This window comes from Artemia franciscana, chromosome 2 (assembly GCF_032884065.1).
Source record: "Artemia franciscana chromosome 2, ASM3288406v1, whole genome shotgun sequence".
NCBI lineage: Eukaryota > Metazoa > Arthropoda > Branchiopoda > Anostraca > Artemiidae > Artemia > Artemia franciscana.
In genome coordinates, this window is record NC_088864.1 from 7,790,802 (window position 1) to 7,815,134 (window position 24,333).

General features: G+C 34.5%; 1 protein-coding gene across 2 annotated transcripts in view; it reads right to left on the minus strand.

The window, feature by feature from the left end:
• Positions 1-24,333, minus strand: part of LOC136037006 (ribosomal protein S6 kinase 2 beta-like) — an 884,370-nt gene that overhangs the window by 122,066 nt on the left and 737,971 nt on the right. For both annotated transcript variants that reach the window (XM_065719419.1, XM_065719428.1), the window contains exons 14-15: positions 19,571-19,729; positions 14,980-15,215 (exon numbers count right to left, since the gene is read on the minus strand). In XM_065719419.1, the coding sequence (XP_065575491.1) occupies positions 14,980-15,215; positions 19,571-19,729 (395 nt within the window). The remainder of the gene's footprint in view (positions 1-14,979; positions 15,216-19,570; positions 19,730-24,333) is intronic.

A 24,333-nucleotide genomic window follows, 5' to 3' on the forward strand; every position in this document is an offset into this window, starting at 1 on the left:
CGGGGCACAGGGAATATAAATGACGACCAGGACACAGGTATTTAAGAATATCGTTCAAAGACAAATTTTTAATTGTAAGAAGACCGTTGAAAGAGAAATTTCTAATTGTAAAATGACTGAAGAACCTACAATGGCAACGGTACCACCATCGAAGTAGATAACCAGTGGGTTTACGGCCAACCTACGATCTTCAAAGATACCACAATAGGAAGACTCTACACCGTTCACCCCAATCAACATGAATGCTTCTTTCTACGCCTGCTTTTGGTGAATGTACCCGGTCCGACATCCTTTGAGTATTTGAGAACTGTAAACGGTACTATACATGACACTTACCGTAGTGCATGCCAAGCTCTGAATTTATTGGAGAATGACCAACACTGGGATAACTGCATCAATGACGCGTGCGAAACGTCAACCCCAAGTCAAATTCGTGCACTTGCTCTCCATCAGCTCCTACAGAGTTATGGGAAAAATATAAGTCAAAAATATCCGAAGATATACTCCATCGAAAACAGTTAGAGACGTCAGATATGACTTTTGATTTTACATCAGAAATTTATAACTACACTTTAGTTATTATAGAAGATTTGTGCGTACGTATGGCAAACAAACCTCTTTAGGATTTGGGAATGCCTTCACCTAACCGTATTGCTGCTGTTTCAACATGTGTAGAATTGGATCGTGAACAAAGTTACAGTACGAGTGATCTATTGTCGTATGTACAAAATAACATTTCCAAGTTAACGTCGGAACAAAAAGACATTTATGATACGATAATGCATTGTGTCGATAACAACGTTGGAAAAATTTTCTTTTTGGATGCGCCAGGAGGTACTGGTAAAACATTTGTGATAAAACTGATTCTGGCATCAATTCGATCAAAAAATGATATAGCGTTGGCAATTGCGTCGTCCGGAATAGCCGCAACGTTGCTGCCTGGTGGAAGAACTGCTCATTCCGCTTTGAAATTGCCTTTGAGTTTGCATTCTACAGAAACTCCCACGTGCGATATTTCCAAATCATCTGGGGTGGGTAAAGTATTGCAGCAATGCAAACTTATTATTTTGGACGAGTGCACAATGGCACACAAAAAATCGCTCGAGGCTCTGGATCAATCGTTGAGAGATTTGCGAGGAAATTCGAAACCCTTTGGCAGCACATTAATATTGCTTGCGGGAGATTTCAGGCAAACATTACCTATAATACCTAGATCAACCCCTGCAGACGAAATGAATGCTTGCCTGAAAAGTTCTAATTTATGGTCACACGTAAAGACATTAAAATTGACTACAAATATACGTGTCCGATTGCAAAACGATGACTCTAGTCAAACATTTTCAGATTAGTTGCTGGCAATTGGAAACGGAAAGCTCCCAGTAGACTCAATTTCAGGAAGTATACAACTGCCTGCTGAATTCTGTAATTTAGTGACGTCCAAAAATGAATTGGTTGAAAAAGGTTGGTATTTCCGAATATTCTAACCAATTATAAAAATCATAAACAGCTAAAAGAACGAGCGATTCTGGCAGCCAAGTATAAAGACGTCCACGAAATCAACAATACTGTTTTGACGAAGATTAGAGACCAGGCAGTGCTTTACAAGTCAGTCGACACAGTTCGGGAACCAAAGGAGGCGGTTAATTATCCATCTGAATTTTTAAATTCCCTGGATCTCCCAGGGTTTCCACCAAACGTGCTACAACTAAAAATAGGCGTACCAATAATATTGTTACGAAATATCAACCCACCAAAGTTTTACAATGGCACGCGACTTGCCGAAAAAAAAACAATGGAAAACGTAATAGAGGCAACAATCTTGACATGGCCTTTTGAGGGTGAGGCTGCTCTTATTCCTCGCTGATTCTGGCGATTCCAACGGATCTGCCTTTTCAATTTAAAAGATTGCAATTCCCAATTCGATTAGCATTTGCAATCACCATCAACAAAGCTCAAGGGCAATCATTAGAAAAATGCAGTATAGATCTTAATACAGATTGTTTTCCCATGGACAATTGTATGTTGCATGTTCGAGGGTCGGTAAACCTGACAATCTATTTATATGCACTGACAATGGGACATCGAAGAATGTTGTATATTCGCAAGTTTTACTGTTGACCATCGAATATTATTTAAAAATTGTGAATTTTATGGATTAATGGGTTCTACATTGGGTTTGCTTTGCAGTTATCTTCAAAATAGACAGCAGTATGTCAATTTACAAGGATTTTGGTCTAGTAAAAATGTTGTTAATTGGGGGGTACCCCAAGGATCCATATTGGGTCCTACTCTGTTTTTAATTTTTATTAATGATCTACCGCATGTTGTGAAAGCTCTGCCTAGAATTGACGACTTTGTTGACAACGGTCCGAGTAAGACCCAGCTTACTATGCCCTTATTTGCTGATGATACAACCTTGGTGTGTGTTGCCCCTACAGAACAACTGCTCATGTCAACGATAAATGCAGCAATGAGCAAAATATGTACATGGCTTAAAATAAACCACCTTGACCTGAATATAGATAAGTCAAATTTTGTTGTATTTTCTCTCGATCTCCGAATTTTTACCCTTGGTTTACGGAAATGATTTTGGAGCGGGGAATTATTAAACGAACAAGATTCACCAAATACCTCGGAATCAATGTTGATGAAACCCTATTATTTAAAGATCATGTGAAGTCAGTTTCGAAAATATTGTCACGTAACTTAGGTATCATGCGCAAATTAAAACAAATTAGAACATTTCCCCGCAAATGTTCTACGATTGTTATATTTTTCCCTGATTCACCCTTACATTTGTATTGCTCGTCGATTTGGCTTGGTATTTCCCCTTCGATAGTTCGTCCAATCCGTGTGATCCAGAATAATGCTATCCGAGTTTTTTGTGGTGTTGGGAACCAGGAGTCTTTGAGGTCTGTGTATAGCGATTTAAATATAATGCCTGCAGCTGGATTAAACGATTTTTATACGTTGAGTTTTAGATATAAGTGTTACAGTGATAGCCTTCCTAATTGTTTTACAGGAATATTTTGTGAGAGGTCTGATGTCCACCACCACATTACTCGGATACGAGGTAATACTGAGGTTCCTCGATTAGTTTCAAGTAGGTCTTCTTTTTCATTTATTTACAGAGCTTCAAAACTTTGGAATAAACTGAGTATATAAATCAAGGAAATAGGTAGCCTTGGCCAGTTTAAGTCTGATTTACGTGTGGAGTTGTCGTTACTACTAGTAACGACTTACGCGCGCGGGGGGGCTTGGGGGGGGCGAAGCACCCCTACCAACTAGGTGTTGGGGTGGCGCGAAGCACCACACCAACAGCTAGTATATATATATATATATATATATATATATATATATATATATATATATATATATATATATATATATGTATATGTATATATATATATATATATATATATATATATATATATATATATATATATATATAGTGGCGAAACCCTATATAGGCCAGTGTATTCTCCTGATGAGCCCTTATGTTGGGTGTTGCCTCTGAATTATTTGTCTATATTATTTTTTCTATGGTTTGGTAAATGACGACTTATACTTATTGACGACATGACTGCCTGTCCATGGATTATTCTTTATGGTTGATTGTGTGTGGCTATGCTGTTTGACCTATGTGATTGTATGGATGAGTAGGGTTAAGGCCTCATTCAAGTGCTGGTCTATATTAATCACTAATTTAGGAAAACAGTCTTCCTTTTCTCCTTCTGTCTCCTTTTTTTTTTTTTTTTTTTTTTTTTTTTTTGTGTTTGTGCTGTAGCATTGGTGATTTCTCTTTTCATGATATATATATATATATATATATATATATATATATATATATATATATATATCTATATATATATAAAAATAAGTTGTCTGTCTGTCTGTGGGTCTGTGGATCTGTGGATCAGGTGACGTCATGTTTCGGCTGACGTCATGAAATTAGTTGCCGTCATTTTTGTTATGACGATGCTTAGTATATTGTAAAACACATTAATTTGGTTAATAATATACCATTTAAAACACCAAAATTAACATGCTGGAGTAGTCACTCGGTGAGAGAGGGTGTCAGAACGGAAAATGAAGGTCCCAGGTTCAAATCCTGGTTAGGCTAAAAAAGGTAAAAAACTAAAAACTAAAAAAAAAAACTGAAAAAACTAAAAAAAGGCAAAAACTACAAAAAAAAACTAAAAACTAATAAAAAAAATAAAAAAGCCGAAAAACTAAAAAAACTAAAGAAACTAAAAAAAGGAAAAAACTTAAAAAACTAAAAACTAAAAAAAAACTAAAAAAAGGAAAAATGAAAAATAGAAGAGAAAAAGAATACTAATAAAATTAAAAAAAAATAAAAAAAATAAAAAAGATAAAAAGCTAAAAAAAGGTAAAAACCAATAAAAAACTAAAAAGAAAAAAAGGTAAAAAACTAAAAAAAAAATTTCACCTAAAAAACTAAAAAAAACTAAAAAAGGTAAAAACTAAAAGAACTAAAAAAGTAAAAAAAAACTAAAAAAAGGAAAAAACTGAAAAATAAGCGAGATATAAAACAGGGGGATATAAATGACGACCGGGACACCGGGACATAAGGAATATAAATGAATCAGAAAATACAACTCATGTTTCCAAATGACGTCGTTTGGAGCCCAAATTGAAAATCCAGATCAATTTATGTCTACTTTCAAAGTAAAAGGGCAAATTTATCATAGAGCAGGGTCTCTTCTACCATTCTCAGGCGAGAATCATAAATTTTTACAATTGTACTTCATCAGTGATAGAAATTCTGAATTGAATGCACGTTGCGAAATTTCTCCCAACATTGAAAGGACAATCGTTTCCCAATTACAACATCTTTTCCACGAAAATAATAATTTAGTGCGTCTGTTCAAAACAGCCATCGATTTGATGCCTACTTATACGCATAAAATTGTTATTTCCGCTGACAAAACGCCTCCTGGCCAACATGTGCGTAGATACAATGCTCCAACTATCGACGAAGTGGCCATCGTTATGGTCGGTGATCAGTTTTTACCTCGAGATATTATTCTCAGGGTTTCCACCACACGTGCTACAACTAAAAATAGGCCTACCAATAATACTTTTAAGAAATATAAACCCACCAAAGCTTTGCTATGGCACTCGACTTGCCGTAAAAAAAACAATGGAAAACCTAATAGAGGCCACAATCTTGACAGGGCCTTTTGAGGGTGAGGCTGTTCTTATTCCTCGCATTCCCAAGATTCCAACGGATCTGCCTTTTCAATTTAAAAGATTGCAATTCCCAATTCGATTAGCATTTGCAATCACCATTAACAAAGCTCAAGGTCAATCATTAGAAAAATGTGGTATAGATCTTAATACTGATTGTTTTTCCCATTGACAATTGTACGTTGCATGTTCGAGGGTCGGTAAACCTGACAATCTATTTATATGCAGCGACAATTGGACAGCGAAGAATGTTGTATATTCGCAAGTTTTACGCAGTTAATTTGTATTTTCTCTATCTATCTATCTATCTATCTATCTATATAAAAACGAGTTGTATGTATGCATGTTTGTTTGTTTGTAAAAAGAGCGTTTGCATATGATGTCATTATTAGTACATAAGGCTTTGTATATGCAGAGACAATGGGAAAGCCAAGAATGTTGTATATTCGCAATTTTTACGTAGTTTAACTCCTGCAGACGAAATTAATGCTTGCCTAAAAAATTCTAATTTATAGGCACACGTAAAAATATTAAAATTAACTACAAATATGCGTGTCCGATTGCAAAACGATGACTCTGGTCAAACAGTAGACTCAATTTCAGGACGTATACAACTACCTGCTGATTTCTGTAATTTAGTGACGTCCAAAAATGAATTGATTGAAAAAGTATTTCCGAATATTCTAAAAAATTATAAAAATAATAAATGGCTAAGTGAAAGAGCGATTCTCGCACCCAAAAATATAGACGTCCACGAAATCAACAATATTGTTTTGAACAAGATTCGAGACCAGGCAGTCCTTTACAAGTCAGTCGACACAGTTTTGGAACCAAATGAAGCGGTTAATTATCCATCTGAATTTTTAAGTTCCATAGATCCTTCAGGGTTTCCACCACACGTGCTACAACTAAAAATAGGCGTACCAATAATACTTTTAAGAAATATCAACCCACCAAAGCTTTGCAATGGCACGCGAGTTGCCGTAAAAAAAACAATGGAAAACCTAATAGAGGCCACAATCTTGACAGGGCCTTATGAGGGTGAGGCTGTTCTTATTCCTCGCATTCCCATGATTCCAACGGATCTGCTTTTTCAATTTAAAAGATTGCAATTCCCAATTCGATTAGTATTTGCAATCACCATTAACAAAGCTCAAGGTCAATCATTAGAAAAATGTGGTATAGATCTTAATCCTGATTGTTTTTCCCATGGACAATTGTACGTTGCATGTTCGAGGGTCGGTAAACCTGACAATGTATTTATATGCAGCGACAATTGGACAGCGAAGAATGTTGTTTATTCGCAAGTTTTACGCAGTTAATTTGTATTGTATCTATCTATCTATCTATCTATATAAAAACGAGTTATGTGGATGCATGTTTGTTTGTTTGTAAAAAGAGCGTTTGTATATGACGTCATTATTAGTACATACGGCTTTGCATATGCACAGACAATGGGAAAGCCAAGAATGTTGTTTAGTCGCAATTTTTGCGTAGTTTGAAACACATATATAAATCTATCTATATTCACAGGTGGGACACAGGGACACAACTACAATGGCGCATAACTAATATGGCGCGTAACGACTTACGCGCGCGGGGGGGCTTGGGGGGGCGCGAAGCGCCCCACCAACTAGGTGTTGGGGTGGCGCGAAGCGCCACCCCAACAGCTAGTATATATATATATATATATATATATATATATATATATATATATATATATATATATATATATATATATATATATATATATATATATATATATATATATATATATATATATATATATATATATATATATATATATATATATATATATATATATCTGCAAGTACGCAAGAGGGGGCCTTCGGGCCCGGACCCCCGAAACTTTGTGAAATGTTTAATTTCCTCATGGTTTCTTGGGATTTCCGGCAAAAGTAGGACATTTATTAAGAATCTAGATACATGTGTGAAGCCTTTTTTGGGGGATTTTACAGCATGCCATTATCCGGTCAAGTCAATGCCCAATTATTAACCCATTTTCTGTCTAATTTTTTACCCTCTTTGAAGTAATTAGCAATTGTGCTGTTATTTTTTTTTGTAAAGAGAGTTTGCTTTCCACAGCCAAATAGAATTATCCTTGATATTAGGGCGTTTATCCCCCCCCCCTTCAGGATAAAGTACAGCTTTTAATGGATCAATTTTGGAAACTATCATTTTTCATTAAAATCTACGTTTTTGCAATAAAAGAACTACCCCCCACAGAATCCATATTGCACTGTTAACCCTAAAATTTCCCTTTCAGTGGGATATAATAGATTAATCACTGGTTCTAAATCGCTATGAACATAACATGAGCCAAAAACATACTTTTGAGGCTTCAGTCTTCTCCCCCCCCCCCATCCGCTACAATACTACAGATTAAAGTTAATCTGTATTTTCCGATATACTTGCTTTTTGCATTACTAAATAAAAACGTGCTACTTTATATCTGCTGTTTCGAAGGTTTGGCCCCCCCCCCAAAAAAAAAAATTCCTGCGTACGTGCCTGATATATATGTATATATATATATATATATATATATATATATATATATATATATATATATATATATATATATATATATATATATATATATATATCGCGCAATGATTACAGTAAAAAGAGGTAATGATAGCTCAAAAATTACGAAATCGGAAAAATCAAATATATATATATATATATATATATATATATATATATATATATATATATATATATATATTCTTTTATAAAAAAAACAACAGCTACAGTTAAATTAAAGTAGACTAAATATAAACAAATTCTTTTTTCAAATATACCGAATGAGGAACATTAAGACTAAGAAATAATAGACATTAATCGTTGTTTATCACAAACGGTTTATTTTGGTCATTGTCCCACGTGGAAAAGGCAGATATGGAGCAAAAGCTGATCAGAATATAAGAAATTAATGAGGAATTTTTTGAAGATGGTAAAAAATGTCTACACATTTTATTTACTGGTTTTAATAAATTCCCCATTAACCTTTATATAATGACAAGGCACTGTGGTCTTCGTCATTAATCGCAAAAAAATGTTCTTATTTCTAGCCAAATAAATTGCACCCTTGATTACCCTTTTAGAATGGACACAACAGGCATAAGCTGCTTATAAAAGAGAAAAGAGAAAGAACATATCTGTCTCTAACCTTATAAAACGTTGGCAAGAAAGTCAATGCCTTTGGCCTTTCAAAAGCACATTAAAGAAAGCTAGAGCTCACTAACGATTAAAGGGATTACCTTTGATGGGAAAACTAAAAGATGGAAGAAGGTAATCTATTTTGTTATGAAACCAGTTTTAAAATAATGGGACAACTAACGAATACGGCGCGAATGACTTTCACGCAGTTTATTATCTATTTTTACTCACTTCCGTACGAGCATACATAGGAGGGGGGGGGATTCTTCCTTATATTTTAGAACAGTGGGACTAAATTATGAATAGGGTGCGCTATTTTAATGTAGTTGTGTATTTATCTTTATTCACTTAATTACCTGCTTCTATAGAGAGGAGAAAAACCCTCCCCTAAATTTACAAATAACGAGACAACTAACGAATACGATCTTCCATATCAGTACACATAGAGACAGAGAGGGGGAGTAGGTCGTCACCTGAGTTTGAAATATTTGGACAAGCAGTGAATAGAACTTATCGTTTTCAAGCTGTTATTGTCCTTCTTTACTGAATTTTATATCAGCATATATAAAAGGGGATCCTTCCTAACAAAAATTGTTAGTTGTTAGGAACAACTTGACTAAAAATTGTGTTTCCACGGGTTATGAAAATTGCTATTAAAAATTGTTAGAAAAATTCTCGAACAGTTCAGATCGTTGTAGCAGAAAATTGTTATTAAATATTGTTGGCAAAATTCTCGAACACTGAACGTTGTTGGATCATTTTTAGCTTTTTTCAAGCATTTTATACGCTCCTCTAATGAGATGCTCGCTTCCATAACTCATTCATTTATTCATTTCAACCACTCACACAGAGCTTTGTTTCGAGGGGAAAAATATGGATGAACTAAAATAAAAGTATACGAAATTGTGAAAAAGTCCTAAACAAATATTGATATTTTGTTGGAGGTTGTCCCCTGACTAATTGTCACAGTAACCAACGACATATTTAGAAAAGGTACTGAACGGGGAATCCAGTGATATTACTCTTATGCTGTATTTGTAGTTAATTTAAAAGAGGAGTAAATTTTCCAATTTTAATTCAAACCTAAACCCATTTGTAGATTTCAGGCCTAATTAATATGTTTACATGAATTATTAGTAGCAAAATTTTTCTACTTAGCAATTCTATTCCTGCAAGCTAACAGAAAAATGTCCGTAACAAATGGGACAGAAGAAGACTTAAGTTTGCATAGCATCATCTAAAAACTAAGTAAGGCAAGCACCCGGCAGGTAGAATTTCATCATACCAACATAAATAAGATAAAGCAGTGGACCTAGAACATAACCCTGCGGAACGCCACTTTTGATAAAATACAAGAAATAACATCATTTAATATGACTCTAACAGATCTTCCAGTTAAAAACTTTCAAACCATTTCAGATGTAAATCTCTGACGCCCAAATATTCTAATCTACGTTATAAAATATTAAAATATATTGTACCAAATATCGTTTTAAAATCCGCAAATACTGTAAGAGCAAGTTCACCTTTTTAAAGATTAGTATTCAATAAATCCGACATGTTCTGCACAGCATGGGACGTCAAGTGGTTCTTCCTGAATTCAAATTGTGTTTCGGAAAGAAGTCCTTTATTTGTCAGAAAATGATACAAACGACGGTGCACAACTTTTTCTATTATCTTAGAGTATAATGGAAGGATTCAAATAGGTCTCCAGTTCTGTATATTCAACTTCACACCTCCTTTATGCAGTGAGATTACTTTCGCTTTTTAAAGCTCGCGGGAATGTTCCAGTTTGGAGTGAGACGTTTATGATATGAAGAAAAGAGGATGGAAGGTAAGTCATAAATGCTCTGAAAGCACGAAAATTTAATCCATCAATGTCAGCTGAGTTAGATTTAATTGACTTGATAATAAGCGGAGAGAGACTGATCTTTACTCAAGAACGTTTCACAAATTTCAGTTATATCAAATTCACTATGCGAATCCTCAATCAACTGTAAAATATCCAAATAACCAGTCGTAACGTGGCAATTCCATGTGAAAACACGAAGCATTCGTTCATCTTTATCTGAACTACAACCATTCTTTGACGGCCTGACAAACGCACTTTGGCTTAGACTTTTAAACTGATTAGGCATAAAATCATCACGTCCAATAGGAATTTCAACACGATCTTCTATCAGCAACTGAGTTTCCAAATATCGTTCAAACACATCATTTGAGTCATTATTCATAATGGAATCTTATTACTACTGTCAAACACACAAACTGACACGATAAAAAAAAGTACAACAAAAATAACAATAATAATAAAACCACAGCAAAACACACACGCAAAAAAAAAACAGACGAAAAGAAGACAAAAAGACACTAAGGGGCTGGCTAAATGAAAATAATGAAAAAAAATTTATATCTAATACAATTAACAAACAACCACTCAATTAACATTTCACAATTTTTCAGCAAGTGACTTAACTCTTTTTGGGTTCATATTACCTTGCTGGCGGATAAAAATGCACCCACTTCCTGATCAAACATTTTTCATACCATAACATTCACGTGCACCGTCTAGGATTGACTTTTCCTTTTTAGGATTTTTAGGATCCTAGGATTTTCCTTTTTTTCAGGTATTCACCAACGAAAATTCCTGATTTAGGTAGCTTTGACTTTGCTTTAAATACACCATAAGGAATTTCTTTACTCGCGAACTTGACAAGGACAGGAGGATCAGTGTTGATAGAATTGCTTGAGAGAGCGGGGTCCATAAGTCTGAATCTGGTAGCCTTTAAAATACTTGAGACTAAGTTATAGCTGACAGACTCATGTTGTTCACAATAGTATCAAATACAGCCACATTTAACTCAACTCCTGGTGTTTGCTTTAATTCAGAAAATACTAATGAATCCAGCAACATCTCCTGCTCGAAATCGTCTAGCTTTTCTTCAAGTTTTTCAACACAAAATTCAAGAGAATCAATTTGACCTTTTAGACCTATTAGGAATTTTTTGATTTGCCTAATTCTAGAGTGTCTAATTCTAGTGTTATCGAATCATAGATCTCTGACTCAATAAGGTGAATATTTTGAGCATCCTTAGACTGAGTAAGTGTTGACGCTCCATCATTTGGCGCACTAACTTTCTCCATTACTATTTTCTAAATGTCTTGCATTACATTTGCTTTAATTTTCTCTACTTCTGCTTGATTAGAGTTAAGCTGATTATCAATAATTGAAGTGTCTAAGCCTACAAAGACTTAAGTTTTTTCTCTATTTCCTCTTTTCTCGTTTCCCCATTTTATAATTTTTATGTAAATATCTGGATAATTTTCGTATTCATGGAAAGCATTCTTTACCCCAATTGCATTTATTTTAAGGGCAATGGGATGGTTTTCTTCAAAATCCAGCAGGTTTGCCTCGAAAACATTCTGTAGGTCATGGGACCCGTAGCGAATAATAGTGTATCGAAAAGTTGTTCCAGACTGATTCATCAGTTTGACCACGTGAGCCGGCCATAACGGGGAATCACGGAAACGAGCCAAGGCCAGATTTCCTTTTCTGTATTTTGCCATATTCCAATGTAAATTCTGAGGCCTCGAATAAATGATAACAACAAGAGGAAAAGACTTATCTTATATTGGGGCATGCCAACAATATGAGTTGACAATTTTGGCTAGGTGGTACCAGTGGAACCTGGTTAATTCTGTCAGTACTCTAACATCCAATCATTATTCTCGTAATAACAATATCCAATAATCCAACAAAGTTAAACAGTCAAATCCGAAAGTTTACTTCGTAACAACACAATTAACTCAATCCAGCAAACTAAATATGATCATAAAGATTGTGAAAATATAACCGATTAATTGAGATGTTCTCACTCTGAAAACCCATTCAGTACTATCATTCTATCAGTTTTTGATCATTCTATCACAAACTCACAATGGAGGAAAAAGGTTCCTAGAGACGAGCAGAGAACTTCTTTTCCTTGTGCGAAAAATATAAAAACCTAACCATCCCTTTTTTGTTGAATTTTGGAAATACAATATACAAGAATATTAATACAATACGATTGCAATATGAATGTATATTTGCGAGGAAAAAAATCAGGTAATTAAAAGTCTTTTGATTTTTTTTCTAATTCATTCCTCCAGAATCAGGTTAAAAAAAAACAAATACATTCATATTAAAATACAATTAATGAAATTAAAATAATTCATGATGTGACAATCATCCAAACCCGATCCAGGGATACCACCTCCATAGAAAACCATAAGAAAAAAAGAAAAAAAAGAACAAAAGAAAAAAAGAGATCAGGTTTCTTCATACTTACCTATAGGAATTATCATTTAAAACCATTCATTAAAGCTAATGATAAGATATTAGTTAAACAAGAATTCAAAACACATTTTATAAGTCAAAACCCTATGATACAGTTATCACTAAGTGGCACTTAGCTATGTAGGCTACGATTCATCAATGAATCTCCCCTATACATGAAACCCTCGGCAATGAATCAACCCTCTTACCTTATCTTCAAGATTTAAAAATGAGACCTTAGACCAACCGTATTGCTGGACTAAATAAAATCCCCATGATCCTGAAAATGTACTAATTTGGACAGCAGAAAAGAAGCTAGCGTGAAAATTGTTACACATGGCCACCACCAACTTCATAGCTAAGTCATGGCCACCACTAGCTTCATAGATAAGTCATGGCCACCACCAGCTTCATTGCTAAGTTTCCTGACGCTAGATAATTTTTTGTAGAATAATTCCAGCGTAAGCTTAATGTAGAAGTTCGTGTTTATTCTACTATGACATTCTATTAAAGTTCAAGTTTGAGCCAACTAAACTACTCTTCACAAGTTCAAAAGGACCATCAACAATAAACAATTTACAAATTCTGACTGTAACTAGTCAGAACTCAAAGCTAAATTGATTTTAAACAATATCACAAGCACAATAGAAGTTGTCATCCACTCACACATGGACAATTTTCAAAAGTTATAACGTTAATGAAAAAAACGCATGAAAAACGCATTGGAAGCATCGGAGGTCAGAACTGTATGCAGCGTTGTTTGAATGGGAACGCTATTAAACAAAAAAGCAGTTATAACGTGAAAAAGGCACAAGCCATTACGCTTTATTTGCTTTCCCAATTTTTATATTATATAAAAAAATAAAGATGGTCATAAAATATAACTTTATCACCATCGAATAAAATTAAAGTCTAAGCAAGCAAAAAGCACAAAGTTTAAGTGACAGTTGAAAAGCAAGGTTAAAACACAAAAACAAACATTAATTACCCTAAATATGACAGCCACCCTCAATCTCCCAATATGTCACCCAACTTCAACTTACTTCATATTGAAAAAAAAATAAAGACGCTACGAAATTAGAGTAAATATCCTAATATACAAGCAGGGCCGAACTGAAAGACGCTATTAAATTAGAGTAAATATTCTAATGTATAAGCAGGGCCGAATTTAAAGACGCTATTAATTTAGAGTAGATATTCAAATATATAAACAGGGCCGAATTTAAAGACGCTATAAAATTAGAGTAAATATTCTAATATATAAGCAGGGCCGAATTTAAAGCTTCGACGCTTCTAAGCCTAAGCGTTTTTGCCGCTCCGTTTTTGCGAGATTTCCGGGGGAAAATCCCCGAAAATTCAGGGATAGTGGAAGCACTTAGGAGTGCAACCGATCAGCCGAAAAAATGAAAGAAGGTGATACCAAAATGTCAGCTGCCATTCTTGGGAGACATCTAACGGTCTATAAGTGGCTACGGAATTCCTAAATTGCTTCACAATTACTTTTCTGTGAAAAGACAGCGCAGCAGCAAAGTACACCTAGCACTTTGACGATAACTCACACCAGTCTCGTTTTTGCTAAGAAAAAAAATCACGTGATAATTTATTGCGCCCCCTGGCATTCTGCGTCCCTAGGCCTGGACATAGTGGGCCTATTTGTAAATCTGGCCTGTATATAAGCAAAAAATGATTTAAAATTAAAAAGAGCTTCCTTTTCCTATAATATCTTATGATTTTATATGTTTTATTAGCTGCAAGTGTTTTTCACTTAAAATAATTGTACCACCCCTCTCCGCCCGATTAATACAGAAAAATGATAATAAAATTCTTCTTTGGAGGCGGAGGATCTGAATTCAAGCTGCTGTGTGATAACGACAGATTTATCGCCTAAGTCCCTCCCCACCGAAATGCATTTATATTTGTGTATCCAGTCGTAACCCCTTTCCTTAGAACCTCAAGAGCAGCGTAATTGGTAGTGTAGCAAGGCATGACTTGAAGTCTGCTTCCCTTACTGGTATAAAAAACCAAAAGCCATAAATTCAAGGCATTCGTTGGCCAATATCTTTGATAGCAAAATGTTGACTATGCAGGATAAGGTTTTTTTTTTTTTTTTTTTTTTAACTAAGAAACCACGGGATTTGGTTTACGGACGGAATTAACAAAAAAAAAAATACAAATTCGACGTGTTTCTCTGCGCTGTCGCATGGAATGAACAGTTTCTTCAGATATTTATAATAATTAAAATGTCTTATACATGGGTAAACAGAGGCACTTACCCCGAAAGCATTACATAGAGCATTACCCCAAGGCTCCAAATGTCACAGGCGGCATCGTAACCCTGTTTCTTTAGAACTTCAGGAGCAACGTAATTGGCAGTGTAGCAAGGCGTAACTAGAAGTCCGTTTTCTCTTAATTGTTTAGCGAAACCAAAGTCGCAAAGCCTCAAAGTTGGTGGGCCACCCTCTTCAGTGGCGAACAGAATATTTTCTGGCTTGAGATCCCTATGAACAACCTGCATATAAAATATTAAAATTAGTATATTCGCAACATAAACTATATCTTTCCTATAACCAAATGAAGTTTTTTAAACTGAAAGTAATGAGCAACATTAAAACTTAAAACAGACAGAAAATTTTTCGTATACAGGGGGGGGGGCTACTCCCTTCTCAATCCTTCACTCATTACGCTTCAGTTTTTTAGTGCTTTAAAAAAAGCTTCTTATTTCGATTAAACGCCCTTTTTTTCAGCAGTTGTTCTTAAAGAATGATGACAAAAAGTCCAGCCTTAGCGTAAAGATCAAGGAATGACAGCCACCTCATATAAAGGATTATTTCTGTTCCTTTTAAGTTTCGTTGTTGTTCCTTATTTTTAGTTGGAAAATATTTTAATTTAATTTTTCATCGTTTGTTTAAATCAAGCCAGAAAATCCCCCTCACTTCGTGGAAACATTTAATATAAATAGGGGATGAGAAATTTTACTCTTTAAAATCGCTGACAAAAACTCTTAATCGCACTTGCGACCTCCGACAAAACAAATATGCCTAATGAGGCTGATGGTACCAGAGTCTTGCCCTTTTCACTTCTGTGCCTTATAAACAGGTCAAGGTAAGATTTCAAAATAAATAGAAAAAGATAGTCGCAACGGGAGAGACACTATTACCGCCCCTCCCCAGCACCAACAACGAAGGCGTAGATCCAAATATCCACGGGAATACAGAGGAACTAGACAAAAAAAAACTCACTCTAAATTCATCTGATGACTCAATAAGACTTAGAAAATTAGACAAATTAAATGTACCCTTCGAGTTATCTGACACCCCGCTCCTGCATTCACATGAACAATCGCCCTTCCTTCGTATAACTGATACACACTTAAACATCACTGTATTATAAAGCGAATCAGTTTAGTCAAAAAAAAAGCATCAAAGCAATGTCAGAAAACACTTTTCTGTAACAAGAATGGAGGTATCACCCGCAGCACCGTTATTCAGGCTTAGTATAAATTAAGGGAGATAAGACATTAATTCCTAGGGCATAATATGCCAGTTTCCCGTGGTACAATCTTTTTGATCACTGAAAAAGGGCACTAAAAGCTTGAGTTTTCGTTTGAATGAGCCTCTTCGAATGGATACAAACAACCCTTAATAAAAAAAAAAAAAAAAAAAAAAAAAAAAAAAAAAAAAAAAAAAAAAAAAAGTAATGTTTTCCCTTCTGGGAAAACATTACCAAATTCCACATTTTGGAAGAAAGTAGCTAAGATATGTTGAATCAGATGATGTGCTTTTCATTAAGATTATTTGACGTTCTTGAAGGGGCTTCCCTCCTTTTCCGAAAATCAGGAAAATTTTCTCAGGCCTGTAGCTTTTGATCAGAAACATTAAACTTAACGAATCCCATATATTTTGGATCAGCATACAAACCCAATCCGATTCTAGGAAAAGAATAACCATCTAATTTTTTGTAAGGATTGTTATCAAAATTCCTTTTTTTTTTCACTTTCGGTTACTATTGGACGAAGTCACTCCATACTTATAGTTAGTTACAACGACCTGTTTAAAAAAATAATAACTGATTTTCAATCTTTTCTTCAAAAGGGTAAAATACCAAAAACAATAAAATATGATTGTCTGAATTGATCGACTAGAAACTTAGACAGTCATATGATAAAAAATGAGAAAAAATCTGGCATTGAATTTTTAATGAAAAAAAAACCTTCGTGTGCAGCTACGCGGTTTTGGTAGTAACAGGAGTAAAATTCAAAAATAAGAAACGTGGATGAAAAATAAGCCAAAACTAAGCTATGCAAAATGTAAATGTATAAAATTTTGTGAATGAAATGCGTCGTCAAATTTAGTTAATTAGTTAAATAATGACGAAGACCACACTGCCTTTTCATAATAAAATATAGAAGAGAGAATAATGAGGACTTTTTTCCCAAGACAGTGAACGAACAAAACCTATTTGACTATTTTGGCCCTATATCTAAGGGTCAGCGAAGAAAATAATAAACAATAACACACTTACAATAGAAGTTCTCGGTTAAAAATCAATTTTTTAAAACCGCCTAGGCATCATTAACTCTTAACGAAAAGTTCAGCCGAGACTCAATTAACGAAAATCTTAACTTTTCGTTAAGAAGTAATGATGCCTAGGCTATTTCAAAAGATAGAACCGAGAACTTTTATTGTAAGTGTATTATTGTTTATTATTTTCTTTGCTGAAGACGTCCCTTAGATATAGGGCCGAAATATTCAAATAGGTTTTGTTCGTTCATTGTCTTAAAAAAAGTCCTAATTATTCTCTCTTCTGTATTTGTAGCTAATTAGTTTTGCTAATTTGATTCACGGTTCAACATGGCAACACAAAAATGCGGTGCTGCCTTTAATACTTCATAATTCTGAAACTGCCCCACGAAAATTTTAGAAAATAACAGATCATAGATGGGTCCAGGAAGCAAAACAAGTTTTTACTTCGATATCTTTAGTGCTTCAATGGCTCAAAAACATCATTTGACGACGAACCATAGAAAAAAGAGAAAAAAAAAGAAAAAAAACATTAGTTTATATTTTTCAACAAATAGCGTTGTACAATTCAGTAGCGTCAAAAAGACCTTCTAAGTTTTTTTTTCTTAAAAACCATTAAATCTAGTTTTAGATTCAAATTTGAAAGGTGGCCTGAGGATATAGCACGATTCTACTTTTTTGTAAATAGTTTAGAACTGGTTTGTTTCTAATTTTATATTTACTTTATGTAACTTTTCCAATTTTGGATATGACTTTCTTCAATTTCAATCATTGCAATTCTTTATAAAGTCAAAGAAAATCTAGTAGCCCCAATTGATTCCAAGTTACATTTTACATAAAAATGTAACAGTAACGTGATTATACCAGAAATATGACTTAGAACTACATATTATTCCTGTCCTTTACATCAGGTTTAATTTTTGCTGTCTAATACTGTCGTGTTTTAGTCTCATAAAAGGTAATGCCAGTTTTTTCATGAATATCGTCAGGTTTTATTTTCAAAGACAAAGCAGCAAAAAGTGATCGTCTGAGAGATCGTCAAAGAAAAGATCGTCAAAGAGATCGTCAAGATCGTCAAAGAGATCGTCAAAAGTGATCGTCAAAGAGTGATCATCATCGTTTGACTTCACGAAAAATAACAGTTCAAGTTGGGATAAATCCTTCTATTAGACATTGAAAAAACAACAAAAAAATTACTGGATATTTCTATCACATAAACGGTGACCGTCATCGGCAGAAGTACTCATCCGTAGTATATCTGCTGATGACGGTCACTGTATATGTGATCGAAATATTCATTTTTTTTTCCAATGTCTAATAAAAGGATTTATCCCTAATTGAACTGTTATCTATCGTCATGGAAAGGCAGTGTTGTCTTCGAAGACACCTAAATCTGGTAGAACAAATTGGTCCAACTTAAATTTTACTGATGATGGTCACAGTATATGTGATCGAAATATTCAGTTTTTTTTCACTGTCTAATAAAAAGATTTATCCCTAATTGAACTGTTATATATCGTCATGGAAAGGCAGTGTGGTCTTCGAAAACACCTAAATTTGACTTGAGATTCAAATCGAGCACAGTAAATTTACAACAGAAAATCTGGTAGAACAAATTGATCCAACTTAAATTTTACGTAAGAACATGAGACAGTTTTACGGTAAAATTACGGCTTTAATAACATAATATAAAAAATATAATATAGTCATATAAAAATATGACTGTAAAACGAATATATAATAAAAAATATGAAGTAGAAATATTCTCAAAATTACTTTCAATTCCCTAGACCTAACGCTCAATATAGCTTATGGCAATTTATTGCAGTTTATTTTCATCACTGACAGCCAATGAAAACCATTTAGAAGAGAATAACTTCCTTCCATTGGCTGTAAGAGACGACAAACTAGTACAATAAGGTATATACCACAAGGTAAGAAATTCAATAGTTATCTAAAGGTCCAAGTTTATTTGAATCCAACATATAATTTTTTGATAGTAGGCCCTAATGAGCTTACATGATTTTAAATAATTTCTGGATAGTAAAGTAATTTAGACTATTTTTGTAACGAGCGCAAAAGCTAGTTTCAGAATTATATTCACAAATTGTAAGAATTTTTATCTTCGACCTAATGTCAAACGACACAAAAAAGCAAAAAAAAAAAAATACAACTATTTTTGTCTTTGAAAGTATTTGGGTAATTTTTGAAAACTTGAAAAAAAAAATAGAATGAAAATGAGCTATCATCATTTTTCATTTTACTAAATTGTTTGAAACTTAACAACTGATTTTCAATTAAAATGAGTTTTAATTTTAGATGATAGAGTCCCATTAGTACTTACTCCGTGTTTGTGAAGGTACTCAATTGTGTTCACTAATACAAAAAATATATTAGCAGCTTCTCGTTCTGTGAAAGACTTTTGCCTAAATATCCGTTCTAAAAGATCTCTTCCTCGGCAGTATTCTTGTATTAAATAGACAAATTGATCATCTTCATAAACCTGAAAAGAAAAATGATTATAGATCAGTGGGAAAAAAAAAACTTTGCTACATATATAACCTACGATAAACTGTTAATTTAAGTCGGAAAACTGAGAAAGAGGGATTGTTTGTTTAACAGAAGGAGAAGGGGGAGAGAGGAAGAGAAGGAGGGGTGAGAAAAGCAGCAAACAGACATGAGAGACAAAGACTAGCTCGTGGTCTAAGTAGTTCATTTGGTAGCCCATTTGGCAGAATATTTAAGGCAGATCAATTTTTAGCTTTAAAAGTGTTCCTATAGTTACAAATTTAGAATAGCTATACAATATTGTCTACCGTGTCGGCTAAAGAATCAAATATCTGATAAATAGTTAAATGTAAAAACCAGAGGCAAGGCAAACCTTGCTTACAAATTATTATTAGAAACTCTAATTGCATCTACCCCCACCAAATAAAACAGATCAATTATTTACATATAAACAGATCAATTTTCAATAATTTACATATTTATTTCAAAACGAAAGCATCTTTGGGCCATGGCAAAAAAAAAGAAAATACAAATACCTACACAAAAAATTATAGCACATGATAATAACAAACATAACGATAAAAACACGTAGTACATATTAATAACAATTAAATAACATAATAATTACAAAAACAAAACAAACATGATAGTACACATAATAGACAGGGAATATTTTAGATATTTAATGCTCTAAAGCCACCCATGGCCATGGCTGCAAAAAAAGACATTCAACATTATTACATTATTTTCAGCAATCACCTATCCCTTCCCCCTAGAAAAATTCTCTCTATGAGTCATTCCCAGTTCTATATATTTTGCAAAATATTTCTTATTGTTTCATGATCTTTACATACCATTTATTGAAAACAAAAAGTCGCTTGTCCCAACATTACCAGAAAATAATTCCTTCCTTAAATTCTGTAATTCCTCATACTTAAACCGTTGTTCATATTTTCATTCCAGTTAATCGCTTAATTTACCCTCTGAAAGAGGATTAAAGAGGAAAGAAGAGAAGAAGGAAGTAGAAAAAGGAGAAGAGAAAAATCACCTTTTAGGCAGATGACAGGATATCTTAATTCCTTTATAAAGCCGTATTAGATTTAATTTAGCAATAAAAGATGACAAGTGGATAGCACCTTGATTTTCACCTGTTTTTGCTATATCTACAACATCTTTTAATGTAGTCACAAGCATTGATTTTAGAAAAAATGGATTTGACACTGACGTAAGGCCTAAATTTGACAAAAATATAAAAAAAAAATTAGTGAGCTATACTAAAACCAAAGGAAAATATGTAAAAAAATCGCACAAAATCTAATTTTGCGTTTTGGCGGAAGAAGACAGGTTCTGGTTTTTCATAAAAATGTTTTTCTGCTCTTCACAGCTAAAAAAAAGTGAATTTGTGATTTTTTTTGAACATCTTACGTTTTTTACTACTTGTGAAAAGTCCACTTTACCTAATTCATAAATAAAAGAAATAAATGGATCAAATTTTAGTTCACTTGAAACAAGCGAAGGATCTTCCTCGCTGGCCACGGATTGTAATAAAAACAGTTTCCAAATAAAAATCCTTTGGAAAGGAAAAATTGTCTTTATTAAAAAAAATATATATATATCAGTATTTTCTCTTTTTTCTTAAGTAAAAGGGTTTTTCAGACTGAAGGAAAGAGCCACCCAGTATCATCACATCTACATGCAACACTGATCACTAAAAGGCTTTCTTTTTTACTTAAAAACCTAGACATTTCTTTGTTTGGTCTAACTGACATTTCTAATTATGTCAATTAGACATCTTCAAAAATGTTTCTGAGCAAATACTATCCTTATTCACATAAGGTTAAGTGTATTTGTTTTTCGTCGAATTACATTTCTTCTCAAGATATCCTTTGTCTGTCTTTAGGCTTACACGAAATGGGAAAAGGGAATGCCGACTAAGATAGGTTAGGTACTTATCAAGATAGATTAGGCATAGGTTAGGATAGATAGGTAGGACTTTCTGTATGTTTTTGCTCCACACTCAAGAGAGTAGGCGATAATGTCGACAAAAAAAAAAATATCAACGACATCTACCTTTTGTGACGCTTGGTGTTTTTTCAGAGTCATAACAAGAATAATTAATTCAATTTGTGTAATTGGTAAAATTAGAGCAGTAATAAGTGTCTGATCTAAGTTCCTGGAATGAAAACAATCAAGAGCCTTGAAAAAATGCATTTACCAAATTACCAAATCAGAAAATTTTAATGGCATGTTAAGTAGAATATTGAAGATAACTAGATTAAAAAAAAAAAAGGTAAAGGATACGGCATTAGACTTTACAGTCCCTACCGGCGGTGCTGATCTCCGTTTCTTGGCCCTTCAGCCAGGAAGTGCAATGGGGGGTTGGGGGCCAGCCATCCTGTGCTTGCGCACACCCTTCCTGTTTACCTTCCCCAGATTTCTCCAGGTACCCATTTAGAGCTGGGTCGACTCTGGCTAAGCTTACAGAGTCACGCCACTGACCCCCGTCCCAACTGAAGAATTGGGTACACCGGGATTCGAAACCGCGTCCTCTCAGACAAAGGATCCCGAATCCAGCGCACTAACCAACTCGGCCAGGACGGCTTTATAACTAGATTACTAGATTGACAGAAATAATAAGGCAAATGTTTGACTTTTGACAATGTAAAGTTAAAAAAGATTTAAAATAAAACTTAAAAGACAATAAGTTTCTGGGCAAGATTCGAGGATTTGGGGCTAAAACGACCTCAGCCAATTATTGACCTTTAAATGGAGATTCCCTACAAGTAACGTTGTCGAGCAGGAAGAGATTTCAGATCGCCGTAAACTACTACTACCATTACTAACAACTCACTGCAGCACCAACTGAGATCAACACAGCTACGCAGGCTTTTCCTCCATCTCAATCTATTCAATGCCTCCCATACTTACACCCCCCCCCCAAAAAAAGTTTCTATTTCACTTTAATAATTCCTTACGACGTAGACCCAATCCATTCGGGGACGACCTCCTTTTGTTTGAGCCTGGACTGTAGTCCGATAAGGCCTTTCTTTAGCAATCTGTCCTCCTTCATCCACAGAACGTCTCCTTGTCATCTCAGCCTATCTCTTTTTATATCTATAGAAAGCGTGACTGACACAGTTTTTGTACAGTTTACTGTTTAAGGTATCGTCAGTCATTCTGGTGCACAAAACATCTAGCAAACACTCGTCCGTCTTTTGAAGTACCCCCGCTTCTGAACCGTACCTGTGTACTGTCATCACTTTAGCTTCCAATATTCTTATCTTGTTCGCACAGTTTTCTTCCTATTCTTCCAAACTTTATTCAACTATGGAAAAACACCCAGGGTCTTGGCTATCTGAGTACAGAATAGGCCAAACTGGGTACAGCACTACAACACTAGCGCTCTGAGATGAACCAAAAAAGTGCCTACACAACGTATACTAAGGTGCCCGAAGAGGTCAGAAAAAACGAAGAATCTCATTTGTTTCTATCGGTACGGAATGTGTTAATCCAAAAATGCATAAAAGACTAAAAAGTAAGCTGCAAGAAATTTTAAGCAAGATTATATTCATCTAGTCAATGCAGATTCCATCCAGAACATTGTTTAGACAATGAGCAAGATGACAAAACTTAGCAATAGAGGGTGACAAGAAGGGGGGTGAGGGGACAAAGGGCAACTTCGTGTCTCAAAACATGCAACGTAACTAAGGTGCTACCTTGACGTGTAGAAGGACTAAGTGTAGCTTGAACTTTACTTATTTTTATATAGGATAAAGATTTGACTTGTTTTTTTATTTTTACTTTGTTGGAGTAAGCTCATCTTTGGACATAGTCGTGACTGAATTCATTTTAACAGAAAATCAGGATGTTTGTCCTTTTTGTACCGAGATTACATATCGTTTCTTTTACACTACGTCATCGAAACTCCACAGCTTAAATTTAACACGTTTTGTATCGAATCAGGAATCTGCTGCACACTGGATAAGGACTGTGGTCCTTGTTTTCCACCGAGTTAATAGAACAGCTTAGACTTAGCTCGTTTCTGCATCAAGACGGAAAATCGTAGCCTGACATCGATTTAAAAAAGATGCAATGCACCTAATTTTCTGCTAAAAGGTGGATGGTTGAGAGAGGGATGGAGGCGCTATAGGTTTGGTCAGTATCTCCAACGACGTAGATCTAAATCTACGTCGTTGGAGATACTGACCAAACCTATAGCGCCTCCATCCCTCTCTCAACCATCCACCTTTTAGCAGAAAATTAGGTGCATTGCATCTTTTTTAAATCGATGTCAGGCTACGATTTTCAGAAGGTGCAACTTGCCCGACTTTTCTTTTTTTTTTTAACTAGAAAGTACCTATTAAGAAAGGATCAACCACATAAGATGCACGATCTACAAATCCCATCCCCGCGAGGGTACATCTTACAGCGCCTTGACCTTCTCGCAAAACCTTCATCTGATGCCATTACATAGTACAGGAGTGCCTGAGGGAAAAACAGGCACAAGAGGGGGACTGACTGCCCTCCAATCAAATTTTAACCTTAAAAGGGCATGTTTTGGGCAATTTAATACCTTTATTCCTGGGGCTAAACGAACCA